At 45.7% G+C, this 18,862-nt stretch overlaps 1 protein-coding gene across 5 annotated transcripts in view; it reads left to right on the top strand.

Annotated features, from left to right (window-relative positions):
* Positions 1-18,862, top strand: part of olah (oleoyl-ACP hydrolase) — a 62,269-nt gene that overhangs the window by 3,680 nt on the left and 39,727 nt on the right. For all 5 annotated transcript variants that reach the window (XM_068012927.1, XM_068012912.1, XM_068012914.1 and 2 more), the window contains exon 3: positions 7,846-7,984. In XM_068012927.1, coding sequence (XP_067869028.1) covers positions 7,846-7,984 — 139 coding nt within the window. The remainder of the gene's footprint in view (positions 1-7,845; positions 7,985-18,862) is intronic.

The raw sequence follows: 18,862 nt of genomic DNA, 5'->3' as shown, positions 1-18,862 counted from the left end.
TGGCTTTATTACTTGTTGCTCTGTCCGAGTTGGAGATGATCCTTTATCGAGTCCATAACCCTCCTGGGTCTCATTCAACTTCGTTCTTAGTTATTTCAAAAGCATTCATGGAGTGCATGTGTTGCTCATTTTTCCTATTTGTCTGCATTTAATTTCATCTGCTAATGTTCTAGCTACTTACAGAATGAGTTGCAAAAATATGTAATTTCTGAGATGCCACTGCTCATTCCTTTTGTATTGAGTTTTGGAATCTAGGCAATTTGTATATATTAGAAACTGGTAAGTAATATGTTGGAAGCTTAGGCTTGCAATTCATAAAATGTTAACATGAGAGAGGTGCTATTCCACAGATTGGAATGAAGAGAAACTTGAGGAGTAAATTGATCTTTGGCCACAGTGTTGTAAGAGAATGCCAATGTGGAGTAGCACTACCACCACTATAAGTTGCATTTATATAGTGCCTTTACTGCAGTAAAAATGTCCTGAGATGCATCACAGGAGCATTATCAGAAAAAAATTGATACTGAGCTACATTAAGAGGTATTAGGATAGATGACCAAAAGCTTGGCCAAAAAGGGCAGGTTCGAAGGAGAGGTAGAGAGATGGAGAAGTTTAGGGAGGGAATTCTAGAATATATGGTTTAGGTTCCTGAAGGCCACCATTAAAATGCACATGAAGCCAGAACTGGAGGAGCACAGAAATCTGAGGGTTGTAGGGCTGGACTAGGTTAGAGGTAGAGAAGGGGAAGGCTGTGGAGAGATTTGAACACAAGGAAGAGAAATTTAAAATCAAGTCATTGCTGGACCAGGAAACGATGTAGGTCACTGACCACATGTGATTGGTCCACAGGACTTAGTGTGAGATAGGATATAGGCAGTAGAGGTTTGATTTTTTCTCTCTCTCCTGATCGTGGGATGTGGGCGTCATTGAATAGGCCAGAATTTATTACCCATCCCTAATTGCCCTTGAACTGAGTCTTAATTGGCTCTGGGTGGAAGATGGTAAACTGGCCAGCCGAGCATTAGGATAATCAAGGCTGGATGTAACAAAGCACTGACAGATTTGGTATGAGATTCAGTCTCCGTTCCTGGCTGCAAGATCATGCTTGAAAGGCTGGGCCTAAAAAAAATGAAATCAGCTGGTTTAAAATATCATCCTTTTCCTGAGAACGAAAGCCTTGCTATTCTGCACTGTTTTATTTTGCAATTCATATAGGGAATGGCAAAAATACTGTAACCAGATTGAATTGTTGGGGTCCAAACCAATGTTGGTTTGGCTGGAATCAAGTGTTGGAATGTTTTGTGATGCCCTGGCTTCAAAAAAGTACAGCTTTCAAAATACAATTTAGAACCAATCCTGAACTTTAAAAAAAAATGACCATTTTTCTAAAAGTAGAATATACCAAGTCTTGTATTGTGATACTTTCTTTTGATACTGGTTTATGATGTCACTATACGACCACGGCGGGAGCAACGCACTGTTAATTCAGTCCCATCACTCCACAGATCGCAGCATATTATTAAGTTTTCACCAGATTGGAAAAACAGCCAAATTAAACACGCCAGTATCCCCAGAATGAAACAGATCAAACCAGGCATCTTTAGAAAACAACAAATTAACTATTTAAAAAACTAAATCTTAAACACTATTACGATAAACCTAAGTCTAAAAACCTTATAACTTAATTTAATCTAACTCCCGCATTCATGCACATACATTCAAAAAATAACAGTGGTCCAGTTTTAAAAGTAGAGTTTTTTTTAAATTAGCTGTCTCTTAAGAATAAAATAAGTTTTGGTGTTTTATGTTTCTGGTGAATGAGGTCTTCTGATGTGAAGATAATCAAAGTTCACTCAAAGTCTTCATCTGGATTTGATGAAAATACTCTGTTCTTGATAGACATTCGAACAGTTCGCTGCAGTAGTATTAAACAGCTCTTTCAACGATGAGCACAGCAATACAAATAATTTCTTGAGAAAGAAAAGCCTTTTTTTTACTTGGAATTAACTTGGCTTTAGCTTTGTAGAATTTTTCTAGAGAATAAAATAGCTCCTTTCTTCAGATCACCTCACTGGAAAAGTGTCTCAGAACTAACTGGTTCAGACCGCTCCCTGCCAGCTTCACACACAGTCAAATGGGCACATCATACCATGTGACCTCTCTTTCTACTGCTGTTGTTCAGGGTAACCAAAAATACAGACCTAGTACACTGTTTCTCCAGAAGATTCCAGAATGTTCTCTGCCTTAAAGGCGCGCACACAGTTTTTAATCCAAGGAGAAAAAAATAATACAAGTCTGTGACAATAGAATGACCAGAGAAATTCTTCAAGCAATTCCTCCCCCTCCATGCATCTAATTTGGTAGTTTAAAATTTTGATCTTTGATAAACTTTAGGGAAAAAAGTGTGCATGATAAGAGATGAAATTTTAAAAATGTTTCCACATTCTTATATTGGTGACTCAAAGAATCTAAATTAGGAACCAATGCTTTTAAAATATATATTTCTTTGGGGCATGACAGTCACCTTATGTTTGGATTTTAAAAAGCCACTGAAGCAACAGTCAGATAAATATTTTGACAGTTTTCCAAATTCAACAGTAAAGCAAAAGTCTATTTAGCATCAGCTGAGAGCATTAGCTCAAGCCAGATGCTAGTGGCTGAGTCTTTGAATGAAGCGATTTTATTTTATTTGTGAGCCATGCTTTGCACTCTCCATTTTTGTCTTCCTAGTGTGTATGAATATGCTCGTGCATAATTTAATCCATAAACTGTTGAAAACTACTGAATGTCAGCATGTTTTCAGCAAATAAATCTTGTGACTTTTCTTCTAATTTTATTCCTATTTTCCCACACTTTGAGAGCAGTGGGCTGAATTTTCACTATGGGGGTGGGACACAGGAGCCGGGTCTGTTTCCGGGTCCCAAACTCTCTCTTGGGGGAAGCAGTCATTCTTTGGGATTTTGACTGGGGCGCCCCCTTAATTGGCATGGAGACAGGTTCCCTGTCCAATTAAGGGTGGCAGGTGGGCTCTTCAAACTGGGAAGTCAATCAGAGGCCTTCTAGCTTCAAAGGAGCAGCTGCCTGCAAAGACTGTTAAATCAAAAAAAAACAAAGCAGCCAGGCCACCACTGTGGAATGGGGCGTTGGGGGGGGGGTGGGGGGAATGGTGGAGTGGTGGTGTTGGGAATGGGAATCCCTTTACAGAGAGGCCTTTGGCTGCACATGCACCCAGTCAGGCAGGGAGGGCCTGTAGGCCTGCTTGAAGAGCTGGCAGCCCAGCATGCTGCTGTCTGCAGGCAGCTGGAATTGCACCCCCCAACCCCAATCTCATGGGAAACTGAAGGAGGACTGGAAAATCCCAGTTGGCCTCCCTTAACAGCCCTTAACAAGGCTTTTAATAAGCCTAATTGACTGCCCACCTCGTGGGGGCAGGCAGCTCTGCCAGGACCCGAACCTGCTTTGGTCAATAAGGTGCCAGTGCCAGTAATTTTGGGCCCTGTCTGCCTCCATTCCTGACCTTGGGGCCCAAAAGTCCTGCCCACTGACTCATGTCAGGGGTTGAGGGGGTAATTCCATGTGCAATCTATGCTCCCTGGGAGCGCAACATCATAGATCTTTAACACTGTAGCACCTGTCACAGAATTAACCCTATAGTTCATCGGTGCTGGTAGTCCTTTGGTATCTTCATGTAAATGTCAGTTGGCGCTCATTTGAGCCCAGTTCACTCCTTACTTGATAAGCATGTAACTTCAACTCTGGCTAGTTTTTTCTATCCCTCTTTGCCCAGAAGGTGACTGAAGGCAATTTTAGTACACATACTGCTTTTCTGCTCATACTGCTCACCATACTGCTCACCACCTCTGGTCCAGTACACCTACTCAGCATCTATGCTCCAACACTCTGCTCCGCACCTGAAGCTAAAGACCAGTTCTATGAACAACTCCATAACATCATTAGCAGCATCTCCAACACCGAACACCTATTCCTGCTGGGGGACTTTAATGCCAGGGTTGGGGCCGACCATGACTCATGGCCCTCCTGCCTTGGGCGCTATGGCGTTGGAAGGATGAATGAGAACGGGCAGAGACTGCTTGAGTTGTGTACCTATCATAACCTCTGCATCACCAACTCGTTCTTTCACACTAAACCCTGTCACCAGGTTTCATGGAGGCACCCAAGATCACGTCGTTGGCACCAGCTAGACCTCATTGTCACAAGGCGAGCCGCCTTAAACAGTGTTCAAATCACACGCAGCTTCCACAGTGCGGACTGCGACACCGACCACTCCCTGGTGTGCAGCAAGGTTAGACTCAGACCAAAGAAGTTGCATCATTCCAAGCAGAAGGGCCACCCGCGCATCAACACGAGCAGAATTTCTCACCCACAGCTGTTACAAAAATTTCTAAATTCACTTGTAACAGCCCTTCAAAACACTCCCACAGGGGATGCTGAGACCAAGTGGGCCCACATCAGAGACGCCATCTATGAGTCAGCTTTGACCACCTACGGCAAAAGTGCGAAGAGAAATGCAGACTGGTTTCAATCTCATAATGAAGAGCTGCAACCTGTCATAGCCGCTAAGCGCATTGCACTTTTGAACTACAAGAAAGCCCCCAGCGATTTAACATCCGCAGCACTTAAAGCAGCCAGAGGTAATGCACAAAGAACAGCTAGGCGTTGCGCAAACGACTACTGGCAACACCTATGCAGTCATATTCAGCTGGCCTCAGACACTGGAAACATCAGAGGAATGTATGATGGCATGAAGAGAGCTCTTGGGCCAACCATCAAGAAGATCGCCCCCCTCAAATCTAAATCGGGGGACATAATCACTGACCAACGCAAACAGATGGACCGCTGGGTTGAGCACTACCTAGAACTGTACTCCAGGGAGAATGCTGTCACTGAGACTGCCCTCAATGCAGCCCAGCCTCTACCAGTCATGGATGAGCTGGACATACAGCCAACCAAATCGGAACTCAGTGATGCCATTGATTCCCTAGCCAGCGGAAAAGCCCCTGGGAAGGACAGCATTACCCCTGAAATAATCAAGAGTGCCAAGCCTGCTATACTCTCAGCACTACATGAACTGCTATGCCTGTGCTGGGACGAGGGAGCAGTACCCCAGGACATGCGCGATGCCAACATCATCACCCTCTATAAAAACAAAGGTGACCGCGGTGACTGCAACAACTACCGTGGAATCTCCCTGCTCAGCGTAGTGGGGAAAGTCTTTGCTCGAGTCGCTCTGAACAGGCTCCAGAAGCTGGCCGAGCGCGTCTACCCTGAGGCACAGTGTGGCTTTCGTGCAGAGAGATCGACTATTGACATGCTGTTCTCCCTTCGTCAGATACAGGAGAAATGCCGTGAACAACAGATGCCCCTCTACATTGCTTTCATTGATCTCACCAAAGCCTTTGACCTCGTCAGCAGACGTGGTCTCTTCAGACTACTAGAAAAGATCGGATGTCCACCAAAGCTACTAAGTATCATCACCTCATTCCATGACAATATGAAAGGCACAATTCAACATGGTGGCTCCTCATCAGAGCCCTTTCCTATCCTGAGTGGTGTGAAACAGGGCTGTGTTCTCGCACCCACACTTTTTGGGATTTTCTTCTCCCTGCTGCTTTCACATGCGTTCAAATCCTCTGAAGAAGGAATTTTCCTCCACACAAGATCAGGGGGCAGGTTGTTCAACCTTGCCCGTCTAAGAGCGAAGTCCAAAGTACGGAAAGTCCTCATCAGAGAACTCCTCTTTGCTGACGATGCTGCTTTAACATCTCACACTGAAGAATGCCTGCAGAGTCTCATCGACAGGTTTGCGTCTGCCTGCAATGAATTTGGCCTAACCATCAGCCTCAAGAAAACGAACATCATGGGGCAGGATGTCAGAAATGCTCCATCCATCAATATTGGCGACCACGCTCTGGAAGTGGTTCAAGAGTTCACCTACCTAGGCTCAACTATCACCAGTAACCTGTCTCTAGATGCAGAAATCAACAAGCGCATGGGTAAGGCTTCCACTGCTATGTCCAGACTGGCCAAGAGAGTGTGGGAAAATGGCGCACTGACACGGAACACAAAAGTCCGAGTGTATCAGGCCTGTGTCCTCAGTACCTTGCTCTACGGCAGCGAGGCCTGGACAACGTATGCCAGCCAAGAGCGACGTCTCAATTCATTCCATCTTCGCTGCCTTCGGAGAATACTTGGCATCAGGTGGCAGGACTATATCTCCAACACAGAAGTCCTTGAAGCGGCCAACACCCCCAGCTTATACACACTACTGAGTCAGCGGCGCTTGAGATGGCTTGGCCATGTGAGCCGCATGGAAGATGGCAGGATCCCCAAAGACACATTGTACAGCGAGCTCGCCACTGGTATCAGACCCACCGGCCGTCCATGTCTCCGTTATAAAGACGTCTGCAAACGTGACATGAAATCGTGTGACATTGATCACAAGTCGTGGGAGTCAGTTGCCAGCATTCGCCAGAGCTGGCGGGCAGCCATAAAGACAGGGCTAAATTGTGGCGAGTCGAAGAGACTTAGTAGTTGGCAGGAAAAAAGACAGAGGCGCAAGGGGAGAGCCAACTGTGCAACAGCCCCAACAAACGAATTTCTCTGCAGCACCTGTGGAAGAGCCTGTCACTCCAGAATTGGCCTTTATAGCCACTCCAGGCGCTGCTTCACAAACCACTGACCACCTCCAGGCGCGTATCCATTGTCTCTCGAGGATAAGGAGGCCCAAAAGAAAAAAAAAAAGAACTGCTTTTCTGCCTAAAACCAGTTAAGTAAGCACAGGCCCAGAATACAATTTAGGACCATACCTGTGTTTATGCCTCACTGCTCAAAGTTGGCCTCTACAGCCACAACAGACAAATGTTTAATCCAGAAATGATACACACCCTGGGCGCAGTCCATCGTCTCCCAAGACGGACGGATGCCATCATCATCATCACTAAATCACAGGAGGAAACACCCAAAACCGTTTTAAGTTGGGAGTATCTGAGAGCAGCATTGCAAAGAGAACTGTTCTTATTTGCCCCAATTGGTGCTGCTGCTCCAAATCAAAGTCTTTTGGGGGCTATATTACATGTGGACCAGCACTTTGTGCTAATTGCATGGTGATAACATAGTTCCCTTAGGTAACACTGCTATTCTGTCACCTGCTTGTTCACTGGGCCTTCAATAAAACAGCAGCCAGTTCAGCCCTAGAAAAGAGCAGAATCCTGTCAGTAATTTAAGTTTTAAACTTAAAGTTGCCTTGAGCTCCATCAATAACCAATTGTTAAAACATAGATTGTTCAATATCCTACTAGAAAGATAGCTGATTCGGTGTGTCTGCATACTTACATTATGATAAAAAGTAGAGATGTTTCTATGGCCATCTTAAAGCAACGTTGATAGAGAACTAGGCCTGGGTTTTCCTCTGCTACACCATCTCAAGTCAGGTAGTAAATCAGCAGGAATATCAGTGGTGAAGCCTACTATTGAGCACCTTCTGACCTCTACTTTCCTCCCACTACACCCATCAGGAAGGCCCAGCTGCCTTGTCATCACCTTGCCACATGTAAATAATGGGAGGGAGGTGGGATTGGCAACCTGCCTGATTTCCTTTCCTTCTGCTGCTGACTCTACCAACCCCAGGGTCGACCACGAGAGGTGCAGCTGTGGTCCCTAAAATTTAGAGGGAATGTCTGATGCTTTTTTTTTGTAAGGAAAGGCAGTGTGAAATGTGTGTTTAAGCAAGTGTTGATTCTACTGCTTATCTGTTACAGTATAAAATCATTTGCATTCTGGAATTTGAAGAGACACTGATACCAATAATCAAACATTCAATTTCAGTTTACTCTATACGACTTGCTGGAAGAGAAATTCGTTCTAAGGAGCCTATTACACACAACCTTCAGCAACTTATTGAAGAAATTGCCAACATCTTGCTGCCTAGCCTTAAAGAGAAGCCCTTTGCATTTTTTGGTCACAGGTATGGGAGAAAATGAACCAGGTTTGGAATTTATCTTGGGCTACAAAAAACCAACCATTTCAGCCAAGAAGATATTTTTTTCATATTACATGGCTTACCATAACCAGTGTTTAAATTTTAGAACTGATATTCATGAAAATGCGAATTTTAAAATGCTAGTGTCTGTCTATTAGTCGTCACTCATTGCAGCATCAACTTCAACAGCTGTGTAGTTAAGGTGATTAATTATTTCAAGGGATGTTTAATATAAAAGTTATTACTTGTTTACCAAGTGAACAAATGTCATTCTCAAACTGTTCCTTTTCTAGCTAAATCACCCTTGCATTAAGAAAAATGGGCAGTAAATAAGTAGTTAAATTTGTTTTTAGTTTCCGGGGATAAGGGATTTTAGCTACAAAGTTTAGATTGGAGTAACTACCGCTGTTTTCCTGGGAGTAAAGGAAGTTGAGGGAAGATCTGATGGAGGTTTACAAGATTATGGCTGGAATTTTACACCACCCCAGTGAGCCGGATGGTGGCCGGGGGGGGTGGGATGGAGTAGGGGGAGGGGGTGCGTGGCGTGAAATGGAGCGGGAGGCTCCGGGAGGCCTCCTGACCCGCTCCTGCCTCCACCCCACTTTTACACGGGCCACGAGGTGGGGGGGGTGAGAAACGAGCCATCTGCTCCAGGCCAATCAAGGCCCTTAAGTGGCCACCTCCCTCCACGGGTATTTTACTCATGGCAAGCGGGCGTCCGGCAGACATGAAAGGCCGCCCAGTGATATCTGGCGGCCTCAGTGCACCGGGGTGGGGGACGGCCCCGATTGAGGGCCGACCCTGCTTCCCCAACCATCCCCCAGGACCCGAGATGCCGCCCCCCCCCCCCCCCCCCCACCAAACGACCACCCTTGCCTCACTGGTTCATGACTGATTTTTCCCCCGGCAAGGCAAACCCAACTTACCTTCAGTCCTGGCTCCATGTCCTCAGCTGGGCTGCAGTCCCAGCAGTGGTCACCTGGTGGTGTTGCTGTGGCTAAGAGCTGCCAGGCCTGTGATTGGCCAGCAGCTCAATGAAGTGGGACTTCCTCTAGCGGGTGGAAGTCCTGCCTCTGAACAATTAAAGCCCGGGGACCCATAAAATGCTGGTCGGATCCCCAGGCCAGGCTGATGCGGGTTCGCCACCAACTTTTACTTCGGTGGCCAGCTCCTGTCCGTCCGGCGTAAAATCCAGCCCTATGACTGATTTAGATAAGGTAGACAAAGAAAAGCTGTTCCCATTAGGACTAGGGGACACAGGTTTAAGAGATACAGGGGGGATGTGAGGGAGAACACTTTGTATGCAGCGAATGGTAATGACCTGGAGCTCATTGTCTGAGGGTGGTGGAGGTGGTCAGTGATTTCTAAAAGAAATTGATAGGCACATGAGGGAAATAAACGTATAGGTCTACGGGGATAGAGCGGGGGAATGGGACTTACTGGATTGCTCCACAGAGATTCGGCATAGAATCGATGGGCCGACTAGTCTCCTGTGTCATCATGACTCTGACTATGACTTGTTGGACAGGGAGGAGTTAGAGAAAGGGGAGGATGAGCAGGAGGGGGACAAGGTTGGAGGGAGAAGAGAGGAGGTGGAGGATGGGGAAAGGTAATTCTTGAGAGAAAAGCAAAACATGGAAACAAGGGAGGGTAAAGGAAAAGGACAAAAGGAGTGGAGGATGTTTGGATAATTAATTGTGTTTGTGCTACATTTTCCTAAAGCTTATTCTGAAGCTTTGTAGAAAGGGTGGCCAGTGGGTCTCAGACAGTTTCTCTGCTCAGCAAGGTGTGTTATAAAATGTAAAAACTATTGGTTTAGCAACTAATGTTGCCTTGCGGTTAGCATTAAGAAACCCTGTTGCAAGATCAACCTACTGCCATCACTGATGCTACAGCTAAATATTAACAGTCTTGTAATGGCTGTTGCCATAAATGGAGCTTGACATGTCAATGTATTTTGAATTGGAATTTTACAACACACTCAGTAATTGTAATATATAACAGATGTTTAAGTAAATGCACATTGTCTGTCTTAATGTTGTTGAATGTCAGTTGCATTTAGCCTTAAAGCTTAATTTTTTTTAACAAGAACTTGGTCCCATAAATCAATTTGTTGCATTCATTTGTATTAATTAGTAAAATTGCAATCGCTGTTTTGTGGCAATTCTGGAGTAACAATGTAACGAGTAAAGGTGTGCACTTTTATTTAATTGCTTTAATATGAGGCAAAGCTGAGAGCTTAATAAGTAATGTGTTTAAACTCTTTCTCTCTCCTCCCCCTCCCCAGTTGTACATTTGACTTATTAGGGAAATTTTCTGGTGCTGACATATGAGCAACAGGCTAAAGCACAGTGAGTTTTGCGCATGGTGAATTGTGTTGGGTTTCTTTTGCAAGATCAGCCTTGTTAAGGATGTATAGCAAGCTCCTAGTCTGAATTGGGCTTGCTGGGTGTGGTGTGGTGGGGGCAGGGTCTGCACTGTCAATCACAACTAAAACTTAAGTCCTCTTGAATGACAGATGTGGCCTCAAGCATTCAGGGCCAGCCAGCTACAGCATCATCAGGCATAGCAGCAGCAATTATAGGGCTACGCCATGACCTAGCACAAGGATGGTCACCTCCAATTCAAAGAGGTTCTGACTCTCACTCAGCAGCCTGCCACCTCACTTAGTCTTCAAACTGTAAAAGAAACACTCAAAAGGAGTGCAAGATTAGAATGTAGCACACACAGAACACAGTGTTACCAAGTTCTTTACACAAAGGGTGGTGAGTGCCTGGAACTTGCTGCCAGGGGAGGTGGTGGAAGCAGATACGATAGCGACGTTTAAGAGACATCTTGACAAATATATGAATAGGAAGGGAATAGAGGGAAATGGGCTCCGGAAGTGCAGAAGGTGTTAGTTTAGGCAGGCATCAAAATCGGCGCAGGCTTGGAGGGCCGAATGGCCTGTTCCTGTGCTGTACTGTTCTTTGTTCTTGTTCTTTGTTCTCAAGGTGTTGGTGGGAGAGGGGAAGTACTAGCCACATTCATATCACTTTTAGCAAATTAAATTTATATCACCTGCGATCATATTCAGAGTGTAGAACCAATGTAGCAGTTAAAGGGTTGGTATCTAGGCTCTTGAGACAATGCTAAAGCCAGTGTTGCTGAAGATGTTTTGGATTACTATATTCTGCATATGTGTGAAGAGGACTTGACCTGACAAAACCCCAGGACCTGTATTACTAGATCCTTGCACATGCTCCTAGACATATCAGAGAAGACTTGCCTTTACCAATTCCACTTGAAGAGACAGGCTGTCAGAGTTGTGTCACCTGCTCCAGAATTACCTGTACATAATATTAGTATGCCTTTACCATGGAAGTGAAGGTTACTACATTGTGAAGCTTACATATTATGGGATACTTCTAAGACACGCTGGAGCTATCTGCAACATAAAGGCAGTCTACAATGCAGATGTGCAAAGGTGGCACTTAGCTGTATGAGATTCTGCTATTTGGCTTTGTTGTGTACAGCAGTTTTATAGCAGGAATATTTTCTGGATTTATCTCAGTATTCTGCTCTGTCATTGTCTATAAATGGCCGCCTCCTCTTCCACCGTTGGGCATATTTATGCAGTAGATAATGTTGATAATGCAATAATGTAGGAGACTCTGGTGGGCATCTGAAGCACTATACCTGATAATGGAATGGAACTGCATGAAAGCCGAATGATTGTGTGTAGAGGCTGAGATGAGCATAAATAACATCCTGGATTTGAGGGATTCAGTGTGAAAATTGCAGAGCCCTCATTTTGCTATGTTTCCCGGGAGAAAATATTGACGTTTTTTGCCTTGGTGAAAAACTTGTTAGTAAGATACTTGATGTATCTGTGCACTGTGGGTTGACTGATGTTGCTGGTGTCCCCTGTGGTAGTTTGAAATGAGCTTGATATACAAAATTTCAGGATTGTGGTAACCTTACCCCTATTCGTTTCTTTGTAGAAAACCAAGTGAAGGAAATTTTACCTTTTTACAGACCGAGCATCTGTCAATTCCCTGATGTACATCTGCATTGTAGACTGCCTTTATGTTGCAGATAGCTCCAGCGTGTCTTAGAAGTATCCCATAATATGTAATCTTCACAATGTAGTAACCTTCACTTCTATAGGAAAAGGCATACTAATATTATGTACAGGTAATTCTGGAGCAGGTGACACAACTCTGACAGCCTGTCTCATCAAGTGGAATTGGTAAAGGCAAGTCTTCTCTGATATGTCTAGGAGCATGTGCAAGGATCTAGTAATACAGGTCCTGGGGTTTTGTCAGGTATGTCGAAAACACTTGAGGGATAGTTGAATTTTCTAGGCCCCTGTTGTGGTAAGGGGTGTGGGCGGTTCCCACTGTTCACCTCCCAACTGACTGCAATCGTGTTTTGTTTAAAGTGATGAGTTTGTCCCTGATTGAATCTTAAACAAAAAAAATAGACAAGTGACAGGTATTCTTGCAGGTTAAAAAAAACTTCATTTCAGGAATGGTGTAAAAATAGTCACAACCTCATCCACGCACACTTTCACACGCATACACAAAAATAGATTGATAGAGAGGAAAAGAGTAAGTGGTTTAAAGTGAGGTAGGTGTTCTTGGTTCACTGTAAACCTGTTGAATCTTCTAAGAAGGACAGTCTCTTTTAAAGGTGTAGGCATGGGTATTTGTAGTCTTGAACTTGTTGAGGTGTTGTAGATTTCAGGTGGTTGAGTTCTGACTGGAGGTGGTAGTCACTTTCAGTTCTCTGCTGCAGCAAGTTGAAGTGTAGAATTAGCAGGGCTTCTACCTTGTTTTGGCTGCATCTCTTTCCACGGCCTCTTGCTGAACTGCTTTTGTGATGTTGTGATCTCTCTCCCTCTCTCTCCAGAGGGTTGCCTATTTAAGGTATAAAAATTATCACATTAGCATTTGTTAGTTGGCACATGACTGCCTCCCCTGGTGTGACCACACAGTGGACCAGGATGTGGAATCCATGGTTATCGATTGATTTCTGAATGGGTTCCATTCTGTTATGATGTGGTGACTTCACACCTTCCTTGTCTCAGAAGAAACCCATTCAATTCAGGAATGTCTCTTGGTTTCCGGATGGGTGTATTTGACACCGCTTAGTCTGTAATGTGTCCTTTTGAGACAGTGAGTTTTTCAATACACAGTCCAGGTCAGCTGACCTTTGGCAATCATCTTTGCAGCACATTGGTCTTTTCCTTTCAAAAAAAAATGGACAATTTCAAAAAGTCCACATTGAATAAAGTTCATATCTTAAAAGTTTGGAATATGATATGACTTTATGGGAATAACAACTCCTTTCTCAATTGTGCAGTGCATTCAAAACTGCAAAAGAATACCCATCTTTACATCTTTGTATGGCGAATTCAAAACCATCACTAAACAACAATAATCTAGAAAATTATTGGTAAGGGAAAAAACAGCAGGACTTGCAGTAAAACTAACCAATGAAGGGTCCAATTGCAGCATATTAAGCTGATTCAGAAACCACCTTCTACTTTTTAAGAGGCCTACTTGAGCAGGCCAGCTCCTATAATGCACCTGCAGCAAGATTTTATATGCAGGGTGTGTCTAGGTCAGAGCCTGGCCCTGAGATACGAAATTTGCAAGTGACATTTTAATAAGGCAATTTAAATGCCGAAATGAGATGGTGCCCAAGTTGGCCCATCAGAAAATTGGGTTCCCTGCAAGCCAGTCACATGAAGATGAGGATAAACCAGGTAATTACAGGCCAGTGAGTCTAACATCAGTGGTAAGGAAACTATTGGGCAAAAAAAATCTAAGGGACAGGATTAATCTCCACTTGGCATGGCAGGGATTAATCAAGGATAGTCAGCCTGGCTTTGTCAGGGGGAGATCATGTCTAACAAATTTAATTGAATTTTGAGGAGGTGACTAGGTATGCAGGTGAGGGTAAAGCAGTTGATGTAGTCTACATGAACTTCAGTAAAGCTTTTGATAAGGTCCCACATGGGAGATTGGTTAAGAAGGTAAGAGCACATGGGATCCAGGGCAATTTGGCAAATTGGATCCAAAATTGGCTTAGTGGCAGGAGGCAGAGGGTGATGGTCGAGGGGTTATTTTTGTGATTGGAAGTCTGTGACCAGTCGTGTACCGCAGGGATCGGTGCTGGGATGAGATGCATCAGTAAGGTCGAAGATGACATGAAGTGGGTAGGCAGTGGCCTAGTGGTATTATCCCTGGACTAGTAACCCGGAGACCCAGGGTATTTCTCTGGGGACATGGGTTCAAATCCCACCACAGCAAAAGGTGGAATTTGAATTTAATTAATAAATCTGGAATTAAAAAAGCTAGTCTAATGATGGCCATGAAACCATTGTCGATTGTTGTAAAAACCCATCTGGTTCACTAATGTCCTTTTTAGGGAAGGAAATCTGCTGTCCTTACCTGGTCTGGCCTCGATATGATTCCAGACCCACAGCAATGTGGTTAACTCTTACATGCCCTCTGAAATGGCCAAGCAAGCCACTCTGTTGTACCTAACCGCTACAAAGTCAATAAAAAGGAATGGACCACTCGGCATCGACCTAGGCACTGGAAACGACAACGGCAAACCCGGCCCTGTCAACTCTCCAAAGTCCTCCTTACTAACATCTGGGGGCTTGTGCCAAAGTTGGGACAGCTGCCCCACAGACTAGTCAAGCAACAGCCTGACATAGTCATACTCACGGAATCATACCTTCCAGACAATGTCCCAGACACTGCAATCACTTACACTGGGTATGTCCTGTTCCACTGGCAGGACAGACCCAGCAGAGGTGGTGGCACAGTGGTATACAGTAGGGAGGGAGTTGCCCTGGGAGTCCTCAACATCGACTCCAGACCCCATGAAGTCTCATGGCATCAGGCCAAACATGGGCAAGGTAACCTCCTGCTGATTACCACCTACCACCCTCCCTCAGCTGATGACTCAGCACTCCACCATGTTGAACACCACTTGGAGGAAGCACTGAGCGTGGCATGGGCACAGAATGTACTCTGGGTGGGGGACTTCAATGTCCATCACCAAGAGTGGCTCGGTAGCACCACTACTGACCGAGCTGGCCGAGTCCTAAAGGCCATAGCTGCTAGACTGGGTCTGCAGCAGGTGGTGGGGGAACCAACACGAGGGAAAAACCTACTTGACCTCGTCCTCACCAATCTGCCTGCCGCAGATGCTTCTGTCCATGACCGTATTGGTAAAAGTGACCACCGCACAGTCCTTGTGGAGACAAAGTCCCGTCTTCATATTGAGGATACCGTCCATCATGTGTGGCACTATCACCGTGGTAAATGGGATAGATTTCAAACAGATCTAGCAATGCAAAACTGGTCATCCATGAGGCACTGTGGGCCATCAGCAGCAGCAGCAGAATTGTCCTCAACCACAATCTGTAACCTCATGGCCCGGCATATCCCCCACTCTACCATTCCATCAAGCCCGGAGACCAACCCTGGTTCAATGAAGAGTGCAGGAGGGCATGCCAGGATCAGCACCAGGCATACCTCAAAATGAGGTGTCAACCTGGTGAAGCTACAACACAGGACTATCTGCATGCCAAACTGTGTAAGCAGCATGCGATAGACAGAGCTAAGTGATCCCATAACCAACGGATTAGATCTAAGCTCTGCAGTCCTGCCACATCCAGTCGTGAATGGTGGTGGACAATTAAACAACTACCTGGAGGAGGTGGCTCCACGAATATCCCCATCCTCAATGATGGGGAAGCCCAGCACATCAGTGCGAAAGATAAGGCTGAAGCATTTGCAACAATCTTCAGCCAGAAGTGGCGAGTTGATGATCTATCTCGGCCTCCTCCTGAAGTCCCCAACATCACAGATGCCAGACTTCAGCCAATACGATTCACTCCGTGATATCAAGAAATGACTGAAGGCACTGGATACTGCAAAAGCTATGGGCCCTGACAATATTCTGGCAATAGTACTGAAGACCTGTGCTCCTGAACTTGCCGCGCCCCTAGCCAAGCTGTTCCAGTACAGCTACAACACTGGATCTACCCTGCAATGTGGAAAATTGCCCAGTATGTCCTGTACACAAAAAGCAGGACAAATCCAACCCAGCCAATTACTTTTTCCCCCCACTGTGGTTGACAGGGCCCTCAACCGTGTCCGACCCATTCCCCGCACCTCTACCCTCACCCCTTCCCCTCCCTCCCAGAACCGTGACAGGGTTCCCCTTGTCCTCACTTTTCATCCCACCAGCCTCCATATCCAAAGGATCATCCTCCGCCATTTTCGCCACCTCCAGCGTGATGCCACTACCAGTCGCATCTTCCCCTCCCTTCCCCTGTCAGCATTCCGAAGGGATCGTTCCCTCCGCGACACCCTGGTCCACTCCTCCATTACCCCCACCACCTCGTCCCCGTCCCAGGGCACCTTCCCCTGCAATCGCAGGAGGTGTAATACCTGCCCATTTACCTCCTCTCTCCTCACTATCCCAGGCCCCAAACACTCCTTTCAGGTGAAGCAGCGATTTACTTGTACTTCTTTCAATGTAGTATACTGTATTCGCTGCTCACAGTGTGGTCTCCTCTACATTGGGGAGACCAAGCGTAGACTGGGTGACCGCTTTGCGGAACATCTCCGCTCAGTCCGCAAGCAGGACCCTGAGCTTCCGGTTGCTTGCCATTTCAACACTCCCCCCTGCTCTCATGCTCACATCTCTGTCCTGGGATTGCTGCAGTGTTCCAGTGAACATCAACGCAAGCTCGAGGAACAGCATCTCATCTACCGATTAGGCACACTACAGCCTGCCGGACTGAACATTGAGTTCAATAATTTCAGAGCATGACAGCCCCCCATTTTACTTTCATTTTTAGTTATTTTTTCTTCCTTTTTTTTTACATTCCTTTTTACATTTTTTACAATTTTTTTTGCATTTATTTCATTTCATCTTAGTTTGTTCAGTTTGCTTACCCACTGTTTTTTTCAGGTTGTTTTTCTTCAGGTTTGCACTTGCTGCTGTTCAATATTCAGTGTATTCACACCTAATCTGTACTAATGCTTTGTCTTTCAACACACCATTAACATATTGTTTGCCTTTGCTCCATGACCTTTTGGTCAGCTATGTGGCCTGGTCCAATCTGCACCTTTTTTGTTATCTCTTGCCCCACCCCCACCTCACTTGTTTATAATCTGTGACTTTTCTAATATTTGTCAGTTCCGAAGAAGGGTCACTGACCCGAAACGTTAACTCTGCTTCCCTTTCCACAGATGCTGCCAGACCTGCTGAGTGATTCCAGCATTTCTTGTTTCTGTTCCAGCCAATTACTGCCCCATCAGCCTACTCTCAATCATCAGTCAAGTGATTGAAGGTGTCTTCCACAGTGCCATCAAGCGACACTTGCTTAGCAATAACCTGCTCAGTGACGCTCAGTTTGGGTTCCGCCAGGGCCGCTCGGCTCCTGACCTCATTACAGCCTTGGTTCAAACATGGACAAAAGAGCTGAACTCGAGGTGAAGTGAGAGTGACTGCCCTTGACATCAAGGCAGCATTTTACCGAGTATGGCATCAAGGAGCCCTAGCAAAACTGAGGTCAGTGGGAATCGGGGGGAAAACCCTCTGCTGGCTGGAGTCATACCTAGTGCAAAGGAAGATGGTTGTGGTTGTTGGAGGTCAATCATCTGAGCTCCAGGACGTCACTGCAGGAGTTCCTCGGGGTAGTGTCCTAGGCCCAAACATCTTCAGTGACCTTCCTTCAATCATAAGGTCAGAAGTGGGGATGTTTGCAGATGATTGTGCAATGTTCACCATTCATGACTCCTCAGATACTGAAGCAGTCCGTGTAGAAATGCAGCAAGTCCTGGGCAATATCCAGGCTTGGGCTGATAAGTGGCAAGTAACATTCATGCCACACAAGTGCCAGGCAATGACCATCTCCAACAAGAGAGAAACTAACCATCTCCCCATGACATTCAACAGCATTACCATCGCTGAATCCCCCACTATCAACATCCTAGGGGTTACCATTGACCAGAAACTGAACTGGAGTAGCCATATAAATACCGTGGCTACGAGAGCAGGTCAGAGGCTAGGAATCCTTAGGCGAGTAACTCACTTCCTGACTCCCCAAAGCCTGTCCACCATCTGCAAGGCACAAGTCAGGAGTGTGATGGAATACTCTCCACTTGCCTGGATGGGTGCAGCTCCAACAACAGTCAAGAAGTTCGACACCATCCAGGACAAAGCATCCCGCTTGATTGGCACCCCATCTACAAACATTCACTCCCTCCACCACCGACGCACAGTGGCAGCAGTGTGTACCATCTACAAGATGCACTGCAGCAATGCACCAAGGCTCCTTAGACAGCACCTTCCAAACCTGCGACCTCTACCAACTGGACGGACAAGGGCAGCAAATACATGGGAACACCACCACCTACAAGTTCCCCTCCAAGTCACACACCATCCTGACTTGGAAATATATCACCGATCCTTCATTGTCACTGGGTCAAAATCCTGGAACTCCCTTCCTAACAGCACTGTGGGTATACCTACCCCAAATGGACTGCAGCGGTTCAAGAAGGCAGCTCACCACCACCTTCCCAAGGGCAATTAGGGATGGGCAATAAATGCTGGCCTGGCCAGTGTCGCCCACATCCCATGAATGAACAAAAGAAAAAATTGGTGTTGTAAATAGTGAGGAGGAAAACCTTCGATTACAAGACGATATAGATGGGCTGGTAAGATGGGCGGAGCAGTGGCAAATGGAATTTAATCCTGAGAAGTGTGAGGTGGTGCATTTTGGGAGGACTAACAAGGCAAGGGAATATACAATGGATGGTAGGACCCTCGGAAGTACAGAGGGAC

The sequence above is a fragment of the Heterodontus francisci genome, chromosome 2 (genome assembly GCF_036365525.1).
Source record: "Heterodontus francisci isolate sHetFra1 chromosome 2, sHetFra1.hap1, whole genome shotgun sequence".
NCBI lineage: Eukaryota > Metazoa > Chordata > Chondrichthyes > Heterodontiformes > Heterodontidae > Heterodontus > Heterodontus francisci.
The sequence above is the reverse complement of the archived record's forward strand: the minus strand, read 5'-3'. Positions and strand labels throughout refer to the sequence as shown.